General features: G+C 35.2%; 1 protein-coding gene across 1 annotated transcript; it reads left to right on the top strand.

Moving 5' to 3' along the window:
* The first annotated feature begins 4,430 nt into the window (after window positions 1-4,430).
* LOC135208765 (mitotic spindle assembly checkpoint protein MAD2A-like) lies at window positions 4,431-10,241 on the top strand. The gene is made up of 5 exons (XM_064241275.1): window positions 4,431-4,752; window positions 7,073-7,219; window positions 7,440-7,569; window positions 8,297-8,403; window positions 9,481-10,241. The coding sequence occupies exons 1-5, from the start codon at window positions 4,677-4,679 to the stop codon at window positions 9,645-9,647; spliced, it is 627 nt and encodes a 208-aa protein (XP_064097345.1). The 5' UTR covers window positions 4,431-4,676; the 3' UTR covers window positions 9,648-10,241.
* Window positions 10,242-19,121: the final 8,880 nt, after the last annotated feature.

Genomic DNA, 19,121 nt, shown 5'->3' with positions numbered 1-19,121 from the left:
AGATAATGTCTGAAAAATCAATAAAATAATTACCTATCACATTCACTTATAAGAGAGGTTCGTATAATACAAAAACTGGAAGAAATTAAAGTATCTTTCGACCGATTTTCTTTGACACATTCAACATCACCTCTAAGAATCCCGCGTTATTCTCAATGCCTGTAGTTGCCACATCTGTCTTTATAATTATTTTCAATTTTAGAATGTATAAAATTCCATAGTAAAGATGCTGCTAAAAATATAATAAAATCGAACGATTTGGATGGAATAACTGATTAAGAGAGAAAGAGAGGGAGAGAGAGAATGCAAAATTCACTGAGAAATCTGATGGAACAAGAAGCATTATATCTGTAGACGTCAACGAAAATGCAGGGTTTTTTTTTTTAGCACATATACACATTAAAATTAATAAATTAGAATAAAATGGCTGAAAGGTTGTCGATTTGTTTTGCTACGCTGGGATCATAAACTGTACAATCTACACTTGGGGAAAAAATCAACATAAAAGCGTGATAACTGTGAACTGTGAACTGTGAGGAGTCAATAACTAAAAAGCACAAATGTATTGCGCAATAAAAGAAAAAAAAGTAGCAGCATAGAAGTTACAAAAACATACTATAAGAAGACGAAGTTAGAGAAAGGAAATGTGCATAAACAGCTCCGGGTGAACGATGAAATTAGAAGAATGAAGAAAGGCATTAAAAAAAAGGGGGGGGGGTGGGGATTAAACACACAGTAGCAAAAAGAGGTTGAAAAGAATAAACGTAACCGAACTATATAACAAAAGTGGACAAACCAAATACGGCAAACGTGGGAGTGAAATTGAATTAGCTAGTACGGAACAAAGAAAAGAAGACAAACGTAGGTTTGGCTTTTGGAAGAATCCCTGGACATGATACAAGAATTTCTCAAGCTGGTTGATGGTCTTGGAACTGACGAGCAAACTAGCTATGTGAGTCATACTGTTAGTCTGTAACAACAGTTTGATGTTGGGTCCCATATGAAAAGCACCTATATATACACACTCTACCACTAAAGATAAATAAGAACAAATTATACATACTTTGCGATTAACATACTACTTGGAATTCGGTAATTGTTGGTGCATCAAAATTCATTAGTAGGCATTGTATTTTATCATACTTAGTATTTATTTGAATAAAGACGAATATTTTCATGTGATCATCAAGAAGAAAGGAACAGAATGACGCTTTCAAGACGTTATAGGTCTACACTCTGGTGGGATAATTCATTTGCCGCGCAGGAAACTGCTTTGAGGAAAACGACAATACCTCGAAAGATGCCCGTATGAATTAGTTTCTCTGTCTTTTTAAATTTTTTTTTTTTTTAAGAGCTCGGGTAACTCTGGCTGTGATATTAATGCCATTTTCTATGTGGCAGCATCGCTTTAAACGTATTGGAAGTATTTGTCAAGAATGACAAAACTTTAATAATGCACCTGAAGATTAGCGACCCCTAAAGAAAATCGACCCCAATATTTTCCTCCTGAAGAAAAGCGACCCTAATATTTCACCTGAAGATAAACGACCCCTGCTTGTTGGTGTCTTCATTCTTCAGGCGACCCACTTTAGCTCATAATATTATAGATAAAAGGAGAAAAAATATAGAGATATATATTCACTAAAAACTACTTTATTAAAAATTTGTGAAAAACAAATTTAGACAATCAATAGTTAAATTAAAAGCGTATTGTCTTGCAATTTCAGTACAAAAATAAATAAACCTACACAGGGTGACCAGACGTCACGTATTTGACGGGATTGTCCCGTAATTATGACATTTGTCCCGTGTCCCGTATCGACCCTCCCCGGGACGCCTTTTGTCCCGTATTTTCAATATATGATTATATATATATATATATATATATATATCTATATATATATATATATATATATATAAATATATATATATATATATATAAACAATAAACTAGCGAAATTTGTACTAAGCATTCCCCCTTCAAACGCTCAAGTGGAGCGAGTATTCTCCCTGATGGGCCAACGATGGGGTGGGTGTAGGAACCGGTGCAGTGTAGAGATGATCAAGTCAGAACTACAGATAAAGTACAATTTCACACTGTCCTGTTCGGAGTTCATCACTTATGCTCAAACCAAACACCATCTCTTGAGATCAGTTGGATCTAGTGCAAAATATGACAAATGAAAATAACTTAACAACTATGAGGAAAATAATTTTAAAAGTATTATTGAAAGGTTTTCATCATATGTCTTTTATTGTCTGCAATTTATTCAATATATTATGACAAGTAACTTCTTTTAATATCCTTCAAAGCTGCAAAACATGCTTGATTGCAATATTCTAATGCTTTGACACATGTAATGCACAGCTATTTGTAACAAAATCTACAACGAATGCACTTTAAAACAAAAGAAAAGTCAATAAAGAAGGCTGAGAAGGACTCTGCCTGCATCACTGCGTCCATAACTTCGCATAAGTTGTGTCTATATTGTTCAACTACCTCTTCGATTTAAGTGTCCCGTATTTCAATTTTCAAAATCTGGTCACCCTGAACCTACATGTCTTTCAAACCACATAAATTGCAGAAAATACGAGTTCAAAAATTCTCTTGCATCCTCGCATTGTCTTAATACTTGATTTATGCTTGTTCCAATAACTTTCGATGGCCTGTGTGTGTACTCCTGTTTCTGGATCAACAAAGTTACGGGAGTGATTTACGGTCTGATGCTGAAATCTTAGATGTGATTGAATTTTTGAATAAGCTTTCCATTCATCACTGCATATTACTGAACCAGGCAATACAACTTTTTCTATGAATGGAAGTAGAGTTGTAGCATCACGTGTTTTAACGATCTCCATATATCCAACACCGGGCTTAATGCTAGTGTCGACCATTCCAAATACCCATATTGGCTGATTTGGTGCACTTCCTCTGTGATATTTGTTTTTTCGTGCAAAGCAAGACTCGTCAATTTGCACAATTATGCCATTACCACCAAGTCTAACGGGGTTTACCTCAAAATACTTCATGCAGATTTCTAAAAAAAAAAAAAAAAAAAAAAAAAAAAAAAAAAAAAAAAAAAAAAACTGTAAATATGAATCATGGTTTTTTCTTAAATGTTTAGAATATTAGTCACTGTAGTCTCACTCATGTTGTTTGTTGTTACACCAGTAATAAATAGCCTGAATCCACTTCTGCATTAGAAGTTTAGATTTAGCAAAGAATGAGTCCTTACGAATAGAAACTTTGCTTTTAAATTTAGTACACTCTTTGAATTGGCATTTCCACACATAATTATCTTGAACTTCCGCACTGAATGCACTTCATTTCTCTCCTCAAAAGATTCTTGCTCTTCAACCAGTTGATAGCAGGAAGAGGATGATCCGTTAAAAGTGGCTGCACAACTTGTTCATAAACTGCACGGTCCATGAGGGCTTCTTTACCAATTGGTTTTATGTTAAAGAGTCAAAAGTTTTGTTTCTTAGCCATAAAAGAAAAATAAGAATATGTCGTAAGTACCGTTAGCACTTTTATTGGGTAGTATCACTTATGTCGTTACACTAATTATCATCAACTTATAAACTGGCTTTTTACCTTGTTAATTCCTCACCTTAAGAAAAGCGACCCCAATATTTTCCACCTGAAGAAAAGCGACCCCAGCGTGTGTTGGGGTCGTTTTTCTTCAGGTGATCCCAAATTTTAATTAAAGTTCTGTACAGACAGAGACTTCAGGTTCCATAGCCATTCAATTAGTGTGAATATAGTACCTACATGCTGGATTTGTTAGATATTGGTCTCGTCAGAAATAGTTGAAGTCTTGTATTGTCGAGACCAAATCTTGGAATGGTATACTTGAAATTAGGAGGACTGAAAATATGAAGTCTTTCTAGGGAAAAAAATGAAGACTACCTTATTCTCTGAGTAAAATGGCGCGTCTTTAGACCTTGTAGCAAACAACGTGGAGTACGCTACATGATTATCGAACCGTCATTGCATAATTGCATATATGACTTCGGCGAAGCGTGGCCTGAGAAAAAAAACGGAAAAACAGTATCAAGTGTGAACGTTGTTGATTTATAATGGCCTTGAATAATCGTAAAAATACCATTCTCTCTATTAGTTAACGTGATTATATCTATGAGTATCCTTTGGAAGAGATATGCTAACATTTTCCTCTCTCAGTGACCCTGCTCTTTCAGTTGAAGTATCAAAAATGAAAATCATGGAAATGAGTCATAGATTTTAAAGTGAAGTTTTTTTTTGTGTTTATAAATTTCACTTTATGCTCAAATGAAAGGGAAGCAGTTATCTGAACAAGAGGGATAGAAAGCTATCTTTATAATTCACATTCACGGAAATACTACAGAAGCAATAAGTACTATTTCAGTTGACGTGTGAATTTATCAATTATCGTACCTCGGCAACACGTCAGCTGGGGAACAAAACAAAAAAATTAGCGGTCGCATGAATTTAAAACAATAACACTTAAACTAATATTTATATAACATAAATTTATAGTGCAGGCATTTGCTATATAATAGATTTATGTTTAATGTAAAGGTATAAAATACTCTCGTCATATACTTACGAGAATAATATTCTTATAAATATGAATTCCCTTTTTTAACTTGAGTCAGTTAGCCAATCACATTCGAAAGTGTCACGCGGCAATAACATGGCGGGTACGAAGACAGAGTCCAAAAATTGCATAACTTTGAAAGGCTCTGCTCAGCTGGTTTCGGAATTTTTCTGTAAGTTCAATTGATGTTCATATACCTTAAATATAAGTCTGTACAACAGGTACATTGAATTTGACTGGCATCTTGTCTGCAAGTGCACACGAACCTTCTAAAATCGGTTAGGCTGCCTCTTCCGTGGTTACCGATGTAATATAATTTGCGTAAGACCTTAAGCGTAGGTATTCTGGTATTTAGCGTTTTAATTTCACTCATTTTCAGCGATTTATTAGAAATTCCGTGTTATATCCGATTTTAAATGAAATGAGTAACGAGAAATGAGTTGTCATAATGGAGGGTTACGTGGTTACCCAACCTTAATAGGTAGGATTAGCCTAGCCTACGGTAACAGTTTTCGTAATCATATTTAGCCTACCTACCTATCTATCGCAATCAGGGTATGGCTGCCTTACCAATATCCAGTTCATTTTCAATCTGGGGTATGCGTACCCCAGGTGGTACGCCAAGGGTCTGTCCGGGGGTAGCATATGTGCTTGACATGGGTTAGGCTATTAGGGTTAGGGGCCTGGCTGCCCACTTGCTGACAGGGAGGACACCTCTATTGTAGTTCAAATGGTAAGCTTATAAGAGTGGATTGCTTTTCCTCACTGCAAAATAAAATACAGATAGGGTAAAAAACCGCATGGTACAGGGGTGGACCATGTACGATCAGCGTGAACAACCCCAAAAAAAGTACATTATAACGCGTCCTGACATCGGAGATGGGCATCAGTCGCGACTTGTTGTTGGTGAGAAACTGAGCTAAAGACCTCTACTCCGGTGTCAGGACACGTTATAATGTACTTTTCTTGTGGTTGTACACATTGATCGTACATGGTCCACCCCTGTACCATGCGGTTTTTTACCCTAGGTACTTTAATGATGTGTCTGAAGGAAAGTTAAAGCTAACTAGAGACCCTTTCCATGCAGATGTTGCTTTTGTTAATGTTGCTATTAAGGGTAATTCTAAACCATCATTCTGCGGTAAAGTAGACTATGGCTGTTGAAGTTTTCTTACGTTATTTTACTTAATGAACAAGAATTTAAAGTAATATTTATTCGGACAACTGTAATTAACCCCCAAGGGGCCAGTACTAAACACGGCGAAATACATGGGGCACCCCAATCCCTAGTGGATGTCGTATTCGCGGTTACGTTCCTTGCAGGGTAATTCTAAAGAATAGTTCCGCACGGACTGCAAGGAACGTAACCTGGATACGACATCCACTAGGGATTAGGGCGTCCAATGTATTTCGCCGTGTTTAGTACTGGCCGCTTGTGGGTTAATTACAGTCGTCCGAATAAATATTACTTTAAACTCTTGCTCAGTAACTAAAATAACATAGGAAAATGTCAACTGCCATAGTCTACTTTACTGCGGAATATGGGCTTAGAATTACCCTATTAAGGAAGAGTTTATTGAACTTATGAACGGGTCCAGTACTTGTGATCTATTTGAGAAAAAGTCTTTAGTCAGGTGCTGGTGTAAAATATCCAAATCTTATGTGAAACTAGGTTTTCCCGCTTGCTTGCCATAAAATCAAAGCTAAGGTCTTGAATGAATGTGGAAGCCAGCCTTCGATGTGCTTTAGCAAAAACTGCTCCTCGGCTCACTAGTCTACTGGATGAAAGACTGTTGTAGCAATCTCATTAGCTCCGTTTGCTGCTGGTGTAGCTAATGATAATGTATTTTGTTTTTGCAGTTCAGTACCATAACCTTGAACATTTACTGCATAGAAACAGGTACGCACTTATGATAAAAATTTTCTTTATTTTTTTGTGGAAATTTTTGTTTAAAATAATACTGGTCATGTCAAGAGAGTTATGCACTTACTTCTCGTCAACACAGTACTTGCAAATATACACAATGGAATTTTTTCCCGACATTGTTTTGCTTTTTTTATACAAAGTGGAGGGGGTTACATTACTGACATTGAAAATACCTAAAAGGGTACATGGTGAAAAAAGGGTTGAAAACCCCTGTCATAGAGTCTGCCCTCACCAATGCACAGATCTTCAAACTGGAGGGTCAATTTATCTAGTACAGGAAAAAAATGCAAATTCTATCTCTGCTTTTCTGATTCACAGCTTCCTTGTAATAGTAATAGTAACACTCAGGTAAGTTTTGTAATTTGTGGGGTTCATAGTAGCTTTGATACCAGGATAATCAGGAAACTAACCTAGGGTAAGTTGGTTGTGTTTTATTTATCTGGAGACAGTATCAGCCAGTGTTATGAGGGTAAATATAGTAGTTACGGTTGGCAGGAAAGCCTCCCCCCTCCACCCACTTTCTAGTCAGAAATGTTTCACTAGCCTTGCTTTTATATATTTTCAGATTATGGAATAAACAGTATCTTGTATCAGCGTGGTGTATACCCTCCTGAGTCCTTCACTTACAAGCAGCAATATGGACTTACTCTCTTCACCACTACTGATGAAAAGGTCAAAGAATACCTCGACAATGTCTTGGGACAAATACAAGGTTGCAGTTAACTGTATTTTTTATTTATGTACAATCTTATAAAGTATTTTGTTATGCTTATTTTCTGTTACTGTATTTGCCTTGTGTGTTATTTGAATGTCAGTGAACAATAAACTTCGATATCTTTGGTAGATTGCTTATGTTATTGTAAAATATTGCTTTGACTTATAAAATTTCCTTCACTCTTGTGATTTCATCAAATGAATCTTTCTTTTTCCAGATTGGCTTGAGGCAGGACATGTGCAGAGACTTGTTCTTGTAGTAACTAATGTTGATAACAAAGAAGTTTTAGAGAGATGGAGTTTCAACATTCAACATGAAGCTGGGTTTGGGCCTCATTCAGCCAAGGAGTAAGTTTTCAATTTAACTTTTTTCTCCTATAGGGACACAAACCTTTGTCTTGGATAAATTTTTAGTAAAAACTGGCCTGGTATTGAAGTTTATTATGAGTTCCCCTTGGTCTTCTGAGGGCACCAAATTTCTGTTCAATCACTGTTCATCACTGATGATCCCTGCTTCCCCCAATGGGTCATTGTCTATTGTTTTCCCCCTCCCTATGCCTGGGGGGCTACACAGTAACTGACCGGGAACCTCCCTGAATAGTGTTAAACATTGTGATGACTGTTCCTGTTACTTTTCTTGGACTTTCTAAGCCCACCTCTCCAGCCTCTCCCTCTCTCTCTCTCTCTCTCTCTCTCTCTCTCTCTCTCTCTCTCTCTCTCATTACTTTGACCTGTGGGGTCTTCGCTTAGCTGCACCCTTAAATCCTTTTACTCTTTTGTTTTATATTGCAAAAAAAAAAAAAAAAAAATTCCACTGTTATAAGAAATTTGAGAATTCATCTGGTGCCAAATGCTGACCAGAGATGTCATTATCTTACCTGAGCTGACTGTTAAACCAGTCACGTCAGTAAGGGGTTCCCCAGCCAACACAAATGAACTTTTCTTCTGTTAAGACATAATTGAATTGACTAGGCATGTTGTGACACTACAATTTTCTCTTCATTAGGGATGCTGTAGTAGAATTTTAACTGTGGTCTTTGGTCTGCATTTTGAAAAACATAAAAATATATTTCAGGGGAAAGGTTGGTAATAAGGAACTCAAGATCATTCAGAAAGAAATGAGAGATATAATCCGCCAGATCACTGCCTGTGTCACGTTTCTACCATTATTGGACTGTGTCTGTAAGTTACCAAATATCTTTTTAAAGAAAGTACATTATTTTAAATTGCTGAAATTTCTTCCATTTATTTCTTGTAGTTAAGTTGTAAATATAGTCTGTTGCATCCAACCCATCACTCTTGTAGCCCATGTTTTTGGTCTTTGGATGTCCCACGACATTGCCAACTTATGTCCAAAGGTTATAAATATGTACGGGAATATAAAATTAAGTCATAATTTTTCATGAAATTAAGTTTATTGATAAATGAGTTTTAAGCAAAAATAAATAATAACAATGACAAATAACTATATCAAATATATCCACATTTTCTTATCATGTCATTGAGCACAGCCATTTTATCCTATGGAAATTAAAAATTTCTTTACTAAAATAATACCAATTGTATGTATAATTCTTTGAAAATAACGGTAAACAAGTTTCTTAATGCAATGATTATGAAAATACGTTGTTTCTAAATAAAATCTTAGGATAATTTTTTTATGAATATTAGAATATTAGTTTTGGCCGAGTTGAAGAAGTTGGCAAGTAAATTTTGGGGCCTACTGTACATTGATTTAGCACATAATGAGTTTGCCAAAGTACTTGGACAGGGTCCATAGTAACCATCTAATTTACAAGGGTGCTTGCAGAGGAAATTAAACCAAGAGTTGTATACAGTATTTAAACTCGCTGAAGACATTGGTCTAAAGATTTTAATGGTTTTGTATTTAAGCCTTTTGTAACTGCTTGTTACTTTTCTTTATTTCTTCAATTATATATGGTTTTATAGATGAAAGTTATTAAAGTATTTAAGCATGTATTGTGTGAATGTTATACATAAAATTCAGTGTTTTCCTAACTTCTTTTTTTGGCATTAGTGACTAGTTGCAATGCCAGTAGATAAATCAGTCATTTTTCTTACTGTGGAATTTGCATAAGTTTTTGCACATGTACAGAGTAGGCCATGTTAAAGTAATGGGACTAAATATTGAAAAGAAGTTTTTCTAAAATGATCATTTTTTGACATGAATAATTTTTAACTTGGTTTAAAAAAAAAAAATTCCTGTAGCATTAATTATCCAGGGTATATTTTTTTCAGGTGCATTTGATCTACTTGTGTATACTAATGAGAACGCTGATGTCCCTGATAAATGGGGTGAATCTGCACCATGCTTCATTTCTAACTCTCAAGAAGTCAGGTTGAAGTCCTTCTCTACTTCAGTGCATAAGGTTGATGCTTGTGTTAGTTACAAGACAGAAAACTGATGTGAAGCAACAGCATCTCATGGCATTTAAAGTTTGCGTTTCATTTACATTGGTCATGCACTGCATCTCTTCACCTTAAGCTCTTAATCTGATGGAGAAGGGATTGACTTCAGGAACGAGAAAGTTGTATATTTTTGTGGCAGCAGAAGCTTAATGCATTATATATAAATAAGGTGTTATTCAGTAGTATATATATTGGCATCCAAGTCTTATATGCTAGATTTTACACAATTTGATTCTTTATGCATTCGTGTACAAAAGCTACTTAAAACTGTGCACTTGTAAGCAAACTACATCAGGTATTGCTTTATATCTATCCTGTAGCGTACTTGTCAAATGTTGGGAATGACACGTTAAGGTTGGGATTTTTTTTTATAACTAGCAGTTTCTACAATTAACAGTTAAGGTTGCGCTTTATATTTTCTAATCCGACAGTCACCTACAAGAAGTTTTAATCAAAGAGGGAGTTTATGAGTCATATTTATTGAAGATTGGCCAAGTGGGATTTTGAGACAGCTTTGTAATTCAATTTTAAGTCAAATTGATTAGTACCAATCTTGTCTTATGTGCTCGTAGTTTGACAGGGCTTCAGTAGTTGAAATAAAGCAAAACCCAAGTGCAGTTCCTTCTGTACACTGTCTTTATGTGTAGCAATTAGTAACATTTTAACCTTTGTTTTTTAATTAAAAGATATATTTTTATAGTTTTGTAAGGATAGTGCATTGCCGACAGTAAATTATTTCAAAAGAAATTGCACTAATGGTTAAGTGATTACTTCTTGCTGTTTTTACTTTCACCTTTATGTGACTTTATAATAATAGATTGCGTAAACAAAGAATTTGTGTCATTGTTCATTGACCTCCATATACTTGTATGTATTGTCATGGAAATTGAAAGAACACCGCTTCTGTTAGAATTTGTATAACATCTAGACAAGTGCATTACATTTAATTTTTTATTTCCATGTAGTATAGCTGTGGGATTTTAGGTTTTGGCATTATATTTCAGTAAGATAACTTTGGTTGTATTAGTGTTACTGATGGCAGAGAAGAAAGACTGGCATATCGCAGGGGTTTGAGCTTGGTCAAAGACCGAACATCCTTCGCTTTGCTGACGCTGCTCCAATGAAAAGGTGTTGAGGGACTGTTTGTAACATCCTGCATACTTGTATAGAATGAGTCGAAGGTAGTCTCATTACCTGTTGGACCTAGAGGAGGTTCTCCTGAAAGGCAAGAGAGGGCCCAATGCTCCTCTTGTGAATTTGTGGGCAGGTCAGAGACTCCTGAAAAGGCACTTGCACTGTGGTCTGAGGCTCTTCATCCTTCAAGAAACATTTTAAGATGCATTGGGTACTATAACATCCCCTGTGCCTCTCACCCAACAAATGTTTGGAGGGAGGTAATGAAGAAACACTCAAACCTTGGGTTACTGTACATCCTTTCTTTTCTCTCTTCCATCTTACTTTCCACCCTCCTAACAAATAATTCATGGAACTGTGAGATTTTCCTCCTGGTACACCTTTAAAACCTTGCTATCAATTTCCGTTTCAGCGCTGAATGACTTATAGGTCCCAGTGATTGGCCTTTGGCCTAAATTCTATATTGAATTCAAACCTTTGGTTCAAAATGAAGGGATTTTGCATTTAGCTATGAATTGTGGGATGAAACAATGAGACACCCACCACCACCCTTCTTGGTGCATGATGCAGCAAGACATTCCATGTAACTCGCGCTATCTTGGCCATGGCAAGGGCTAGAAGGAAGACCATTTTGAGCCCCAACAGACCTACAGAGGAGGGCTTGGCTGTTCGAAGCTCCTCACATGCATTGCTATTTTTGGGAGGGTTGCCAGGTCCACTCCTTGACCACTGGTAGTAACCTGGGAGGTAAATGCAGTGAGGAGGAATGGGGCTGTACTGATGCCTGTTTGCCCAGCAAGGGATAAATAACTAAAAATGAAAGAGGAGGTGAGCCCAGAATACCTAATGAAAGCCAGACCTTTCTCTTTGCTGTAAGGATTTTAGTAGTTTCAGCTCTTCCTTACCTGGTGAAGACAGCTGGTTTCAAAAACTGCGACTTAAAGACTTCTCAGAAGCAGCAGCACTAGGAGGGGGCGGGGGTTATGTTTGCAGCCTGGGGTCTCTGCTAGATGAAGTGTCTTTCTTGGGATTCCTCTTCCCACAAAATACCAAATCATTATTTTTAAATGAAAAACAGAGCATGCTAATCTTACAGCAAGGATAAGGTAAAAACTAACCGTATAAATTAAATATTTAATTACCAGAAATTCACTAAAATAATTTCCATGAGATTTACAGATTAAGGAATTACAAAGAAAAAACCTAACCAAAAACATTGTAAATCCATAATGAGCAAAACAAAATATATTTAAAAAAAAATTGGATAGCATAACTTAGCACTGATTCTTCATGCACATAACATATCACAGTCACTTCTGAATTGTTCATGGATGTAAAACTAAACCACACTAATTTACTACGATCATTTTCATTACCCACCAGTGGCAATCTTTCTTTGCACATTCTATCGATCTCTTCAGTAAATGAAAATTTAAAATTCAAATAATTATGAAATACATAAAATATTGCCATAAAAAACTAGCAGCAAATTTAGAGCACACTCAAACTAAAGTTGAAGGATTTGTGCAGAAATTCTTACAAGAAAACCTTCATCAAAAGGAAAACACACTAAAACTTAACATATCAAACGCCTTATTGCTTACTATTTCATTACGTACTCACCATTTGGTCCAGCTTAAATACAACAACAAAAAAAAGTAAAAAGTTTATGTTCAAGCATGAACATTACGTGAGAACTGTAGAATAAAACTGACATTAAAAAGAATTAATGTACAACTATAAAAAATTACTTGCAAAAGAAGTGGACAAAACAGGATTAATATGGCTTCTTGTAGATCTGTGCTGAAACAGGATTAATATGGCTTCTTGTAGATCTGTGCTGAAGTTAAGGATGTCTACCTACTCAAATTTACTAATTTTATCAGCATTGCATCCATTAAGCTTAAGTGCATCTCTTTAGTAAAAGAAAATGATGCCTGGAGATTTGGAGGTCCTTCTGTCAGCTTTAATATTTATAAGCACTAGGTGTTTGGGCATATGTAAAAGGTCAGAAGTATATCCTCTTACTTATGCAATTACTATTTAGAAGAGTCATTCTCTATCAAATGTGTATTTTCAATGTTTATTCAGCACATGTCCAAGTACTGTTCAATACTATGGGGGATTATTTATAGCAGTACCATACTTGGTCATACAGGCAGTCCCCGGGTTACCATTGGTTAGGCTTACGACATTCTGAGGTTAAGGCGCTTTTCAATTATTTTCATCGGAAATTATTTCCAGGGTTACGATGCCTACAACACTGATCTGGCAGATGAAATATAACACCAAAAATGCAAAATAATCAATATTGAAGGGTTTATTTTATGTGAAATGCAATAAGAATGCAGTTTACATGATGTTGCGGCTTACGACTCGTCTCAAGAACGGAACCCCCGTCGTAACACGGGGACTGCCTTCAGTAACCATGTAAGACTAAAATTAGTTTTCAAAAACCTGCTCCTGTGTTTAATATAGAAAAGGTTTTCTAGGTTACAGACAGTTAGGATTTTTATGAGTTTACAGTGGAAATATTCATCAAATCAAATCTGAAGGTTTTGTTAGAACTTGAATAAGTTGGTATTGTCAGACAAGCAACAACAATTCCAATTACTGTACTGCAAAATAAAAAGATACGTACTACCTCATTACAGTGACTTCTTGATTTACAAGTTGTTTTCCAAATAATGTTGCATAGTGTAATTTTCACATGATTTAGATTATTTCCATAAAGATCCAAAGGGCAAAGAGGTGCAGTAGTTGCATTCTACGACCATGTAAATTCATAAAACAATACTAGTTACATTTGCTCAGTTGATAAGTCGACCAGAAATCATAGCAGCAAATGACTCATTGGGTCCCAGTGGGTGGGTCTTGGCTCTACATCATCAATATCTTGAGTGATCACACCAGCAGCCCTGTTATACTGCACACAAATAATTCCTGTTTGAGAATCAGTATGGCTGGTTTTGCTGTGTCCAAAATAGTCATTGATCCACTGTCAAGTGTGGCACCTACATCACATTCACACTGTTGGACGCACTACAAAATATGAACAAAACCTTATATGTAATAAACTCTTCTCATTGGGCCTAAGTCTGAATATTTTTTGTCTTGAAGTAAAATAAGAGGAGTTGATTATTAGTAAAATAAAAATCTCATGAACATTTTACCTGACAAATACTGTACAACATGATCCAGTAGAGAAAACGTCACACTTAGTAAAGGAACTAGTGACAACTATATTTACAAACAGATTCTCAAGTTTTGAAGTTAAATAAATGCATTTATTTTGGCACTTTGTTAGTAAGCCGTTACATGGTGTAAGTATTGTTGCCTGGAAATTACACGGGTGGTATGGGTGTGTGGTCCTTGACCAATCTTCACCCGATATATGCACACGTTGCCAGATCTCACAAGATTCCTTGCTTTCATGTGCGATTTAACCAGATCCAGCTGAGCACTAGAAATTATCCTATTGTTAAGACCTCAGGTTTTTAGCTATGAAAAATACAAATTGTCTTAGAAAATTTGTCATATTTTCAAGGTAACTGTTACTCTAAGCATCCATCAGTCTTCTGACGAATTTTGTTTCAACATAATTTGTTTCAAAATTGACATTTAATACTTTGAAATCTTTACCCATAATCTTATAGATATATAGTAGGAATGGTTTTTCCTAAACTTAAGATCCTGCCTTATAATTATAATTATCATTTATGTAACCAATTCCTGAATTACCATTTAGATTAATTATCAATTTGTGTTATTTTAATCTGATTTTTGATAAACTGAATGATGAGTTGAAAATGTGTGTGAAATGTATACTAATTCTAGACCATTAATCCATCACCACTGGTACTTGAAGAGTACTGGATTAGTGAAAATTCTGAGTTACAGAATGAATACATACCTCAAATATAGCATGTATAATCTGGTAATATTCAACTGTGTGTAATGTTTGACAGACACATTTCATTTGAATTCATTGTTTTATCATACACTGTGTTCAGTGTGAGCCCTGATTTTCTAAGCACTCCACTGTTAGGATAGGCTATATTTCACACTGGATTATTTGGTCACCACACAGACTACAAAACTGATAACATGAGAAATAAAGAAGAAAATGTTCTGTAGCGATAATGCACTGTATTACCACTTAATGAATTGCATCGAATCAAGAGCTACAACAGATGCACACATCCATGTGACAAGGAAATACAATTTTTTTTAACATATAATACTCTTAGGGCATTTAACTCGTTAACCAAAGTGAAAAATACATATTTACTGTCATGATGAGCAAGTGTAGAAGACAATCATCTGATCACCAACAAATGAACCATATTAAATCACTCGCTATGAGTCCCTTAGTGTCATCGTTGCCATTGCCTACAAACCTTGCATGATGCAAAAGGCCTAAAAAACTGCCATTTTATCTTTATTGTGCTTTATTTTCCACAAATCTCTCATTTCTAGCCTTCCTTCTTAATATGGAGTTATCCAAGTAGTTCCAAGTCTTTCAACTATCCTGGTGACCAAGGAAGTCCAGCCAATATCAAATTATTTCCCCAAGGTTTGTGTGAAGGACACACCAAAGCTGCCAGTATCTCTCTTTCATCATTATCTCAACCACAGGTGCAACTTCCATAATATACCTTATGGTTTCATTAATAACTGTATCCTTCCCTTTGACTCCTAATATTCTTATATCTTTATTCTCTAACAGGCAAAATAACATTTTAAATAATTTCTCATTAAAAACAAACTGTATAGTTATTGATGTTTGAAGTGGTTAAATTTTCATTATACCACAAGTTAATGACTAGCTACACCATCGTTAAAATTTAAATGTAACGTTGGCCTTAACAATTTTCAATATAAACTGTTGTAACTAGGTAGATTTGTTATATTTGAAACAATTAAGTTTAGCATCATAATCCAACTGCATCAGAATTAATGTATAGTGTATTTTGACAATGTTTAGGGGACCATGACCACACACTAGCCAGACAGATGATAACTTGTCCCATGTGAGTCCAATCTACAGCCGGCGTAGGTTTTCTATATTTTAAAACATGACATCCTGTAGTGAATAGCTGCACATACAATATGGTATAAATTCGGGCAGTCTACACCAGGAGTATTATCACCTCACTGTTCTCTATTCAATTCTGTTTTATCATGAACAGGCACAATTGAAATGCCTTCCCACACATTTTTACACTTCTATAGCTCGTTTTTAATTCTGGAGTCTCCCATTGATTGCCTTTTATTCTGGAGTCTCCCATATATTGTCTTTTATTCTGGAGTCTCATACATTGTCTTTTATTCTGGAGTCTCCCAATACATTGTCTTTTATTCTGGAGTCTCCCTACATTGTCTTTTACTCTGGAGTCTCCCATACACTCTTTTATTCGGGAGTCTTCCACAGATGTCTTTCATTCTGGAGTCTCCCACAGATTGTCTTGTACGTATTCTGGAGTCTCAGATTTTTTTAATAGCAAGCCTCTGGTGACTAACAATTAGTTTGAGGATTTTGGAAAAATCATGTTTGAAATGTTTTGGCACAATATGTTATCAGCTTCCGGTCCTAATAGTACTGATATGTTGAAGGGAAAGACAGTGACTGGTTGTTTTATATCGGTACTCTCCAGTTGTTCTTTATCTGTAGCTATGCACTGATCAACTTCCAATTTCTGCCACCCATTTTCTTCACAATTTTCATGTTGAAAATCCTGTTTCATCCTTCCTTAATTAGTTGATCATCATCTTTTTCCCTAACTTGTTTATTCCATTATCATGACACAAACTGCATTAAAGTTAATGTAGTGTATTTTTATTACGTTTTGGGGGGACCAATGGTATTTTACGCTTCTTTCTACAATTCAGTATTAAAAAATTATAATACCTAACATATTAGATGTTGGGAAATTATGTTGATGAGCTTTTATGAACTTCTTGTATTTTTGACTTGAATTAACATATTTTAATTTGAGAGTAGTTTTCCCAACGTATTTCCAATTATTGGACATTGCAATGCATAGATAAGAGGTATGTTGATGTCTACATTTTCATTCAGTAAACTCTAATAGCCAGCCTCTGGCAACTAACAGGCACATGTGAAATGCCTTCACTCACATTTTAGACACTGTTATAGCTTGTTCTTCAATTAATTTTCATCTTCTGAGGTTCAATCAAAATGCTACGCAAGCTGTATTTCACATTACTGTACCTGTGGGAAATTTTATATCACATATGGTATTATTAACAATATGTATATTATACTCTCCACTTGTTGTTTTTATCTGCACTCCAGTTGTTTTTTATCTGCACTCAGTTTTTTTTTTATCTACACTCCAGTTGTTGTTTTTATCTGCACTCCAGTTGTCCTTAACCACTCTCCACCCGATATATGCAAGCATTGCCAGATCTCACAAGATTCCTTGCTTTCATCTGCGATTTTACCGGATCCAGCTAGGAGCTAGAATTTAACCTTTTGTTAAGAGCTCAGGTTTTTAGCTAGGAAAAATACAAATTGTTCTTTTATCTGCACTCCAGCTGTTGTTTTTACCTGTGCACTCTAGTTGTTGTTCTTATTTGCAATCCCGAGTCTTTGCTTTTATCTGCACTCTCAAGTAGTTGTTTTTATCTGCACTCTCGAGTTGATTTTATCTGCACTCTCAAGTAGTTGTTTTTATCTGCACTCTCAAGTAGTTGTTTTTATCTGCACTCTCAAGTAGTTGTTTTTATCTGCACTCTCAAGTAGTTGTTTTTATCTGCACTCTCAACACAATGTACTGATTCACATACATATACGTATATTTATTTACAAAGATTTTATACACATTTCTTATATTCATCTTGTGAATTAAGAGTTTGTAAATAAAAGTCTGTGTATATGTTTGTCTTTCTTAAAATTAATATTACAAAACTGTTGCAGCAGAAAGTATTGCTCATTTTTTTACCACATACCAATGGACTTAGTTGTTGGCATCTAATTTTCTCTACCCTAATGCATAGTATAGACTAAGAGTGATAGTTTTGAAAATATTCACAGGCTGAGCATTCACCAGCTTAAAATTAGCAAACACCAGCCAGGAAGGGATCTTTTTGATATTTCCAGTCACTGCTTGTGTTTCACTGGTTGAGCCCCAGCTCCCTTCCCATCAAGTGATTTATATATTAGTAGGAATGTGTATTTTTCATTGTTGTGTGTTCATCATTACTTAACGAATTTTCTACTGCACATGACAACCATCAACAAGAGGATTCTTTTTTCCATTTATTCTTAACTTGCATTAGTCACTCACTTTTCTTCCGACATCCCCTCTACTGAGAATACACAAAGCTATTTTCCATCCTATCAATGCTTCAACACAGTCACACAAAGGGCCTCATTGCTACATGTACATAAAAAATTAAGATAGTTATATAGTCAATATCCCTTTTAATGTTCACTAATTTAGATGATAACTTCTAATAAATGAATATGGTTCATATGTTGGTGTTAAAATGCATATTTCTTCTGTTTATTTTTGACCTTAGTTCTTTTCATTCCAATTACTTTTAGGTGCAAATACGTATGTCCTATGTTATAGCCTATTACATTGTACACTGTATTTTAAAATCTTATATGGATAATTGATGCTTCAACTCCAGACTCATGTTTTGGTGAAAAGAATAGCTTTCTGTGCTTCAAGTAAGATATGCCACATTCACAATGTGATGCTCACAGCATGAGATGTACTTCCTTTATTCACTGGAGCCATAAAAGGGGGTTAAATATGAATACATATTAATTTTGGAAAACAAGCTGTGATCTCTTAGCTGCATGCCAACAGGTGAACACATATAGTGCAACAAGCCAATTTGGTAGCCCTTGAAATTGGGGTGAATTATAAAGGAATTAGATTACAAGTAGGCAGTTCAGTAAATGTTTACCTAAATGTAAAGATGAAAGTTGTGCATTTAAAACAATTTTATCAATTTCAATATGATGCAAATTATAGCTATAATAAATCTGACTTGTATTTACATTTCCTGTTAATTTTAAACTATTATATTGAGAATCTGTTATCATTAAATGTCTAATAAAACCCACATACTATATTCTTACTTTCAGACTTTGATGCTAGAGCCGATAATAATAAATTTATAGTAAATAAAACTATGAAAAAATTTGATTCTGACATGCTATGGTTGTCTGCTTTTTCCTCTGTGACCTTTGGTGATAACTGTTCTTGTGACTGTAGTGTTTGCAAGGAAAGACATACTTCAATGATTTTCTTTTTGTGAAAAACTTCTAAACATTTTGATGTTGTTTATGATGGCCG

This window comes from Macrobrachium nipponense, chromosome 35 (genome assembly GCF_015104395.2).
Source record: "Macrobrachium nipponense isolate FS-2020 chromosome 35, ASM1510439v2, whole genome shotgun sequence".
Lineage (NCBI taxonomy): Eukaryota > Metazoa > Arthropoda > Malacostraca > Decapoda > Palaemonidae > Macrobrachium > Macrobrachium nipponense.
Note: the sequence above shows the minus strand (reverse complement) of the source record. Positions and strands in the feature narration are given on the sequence as shown.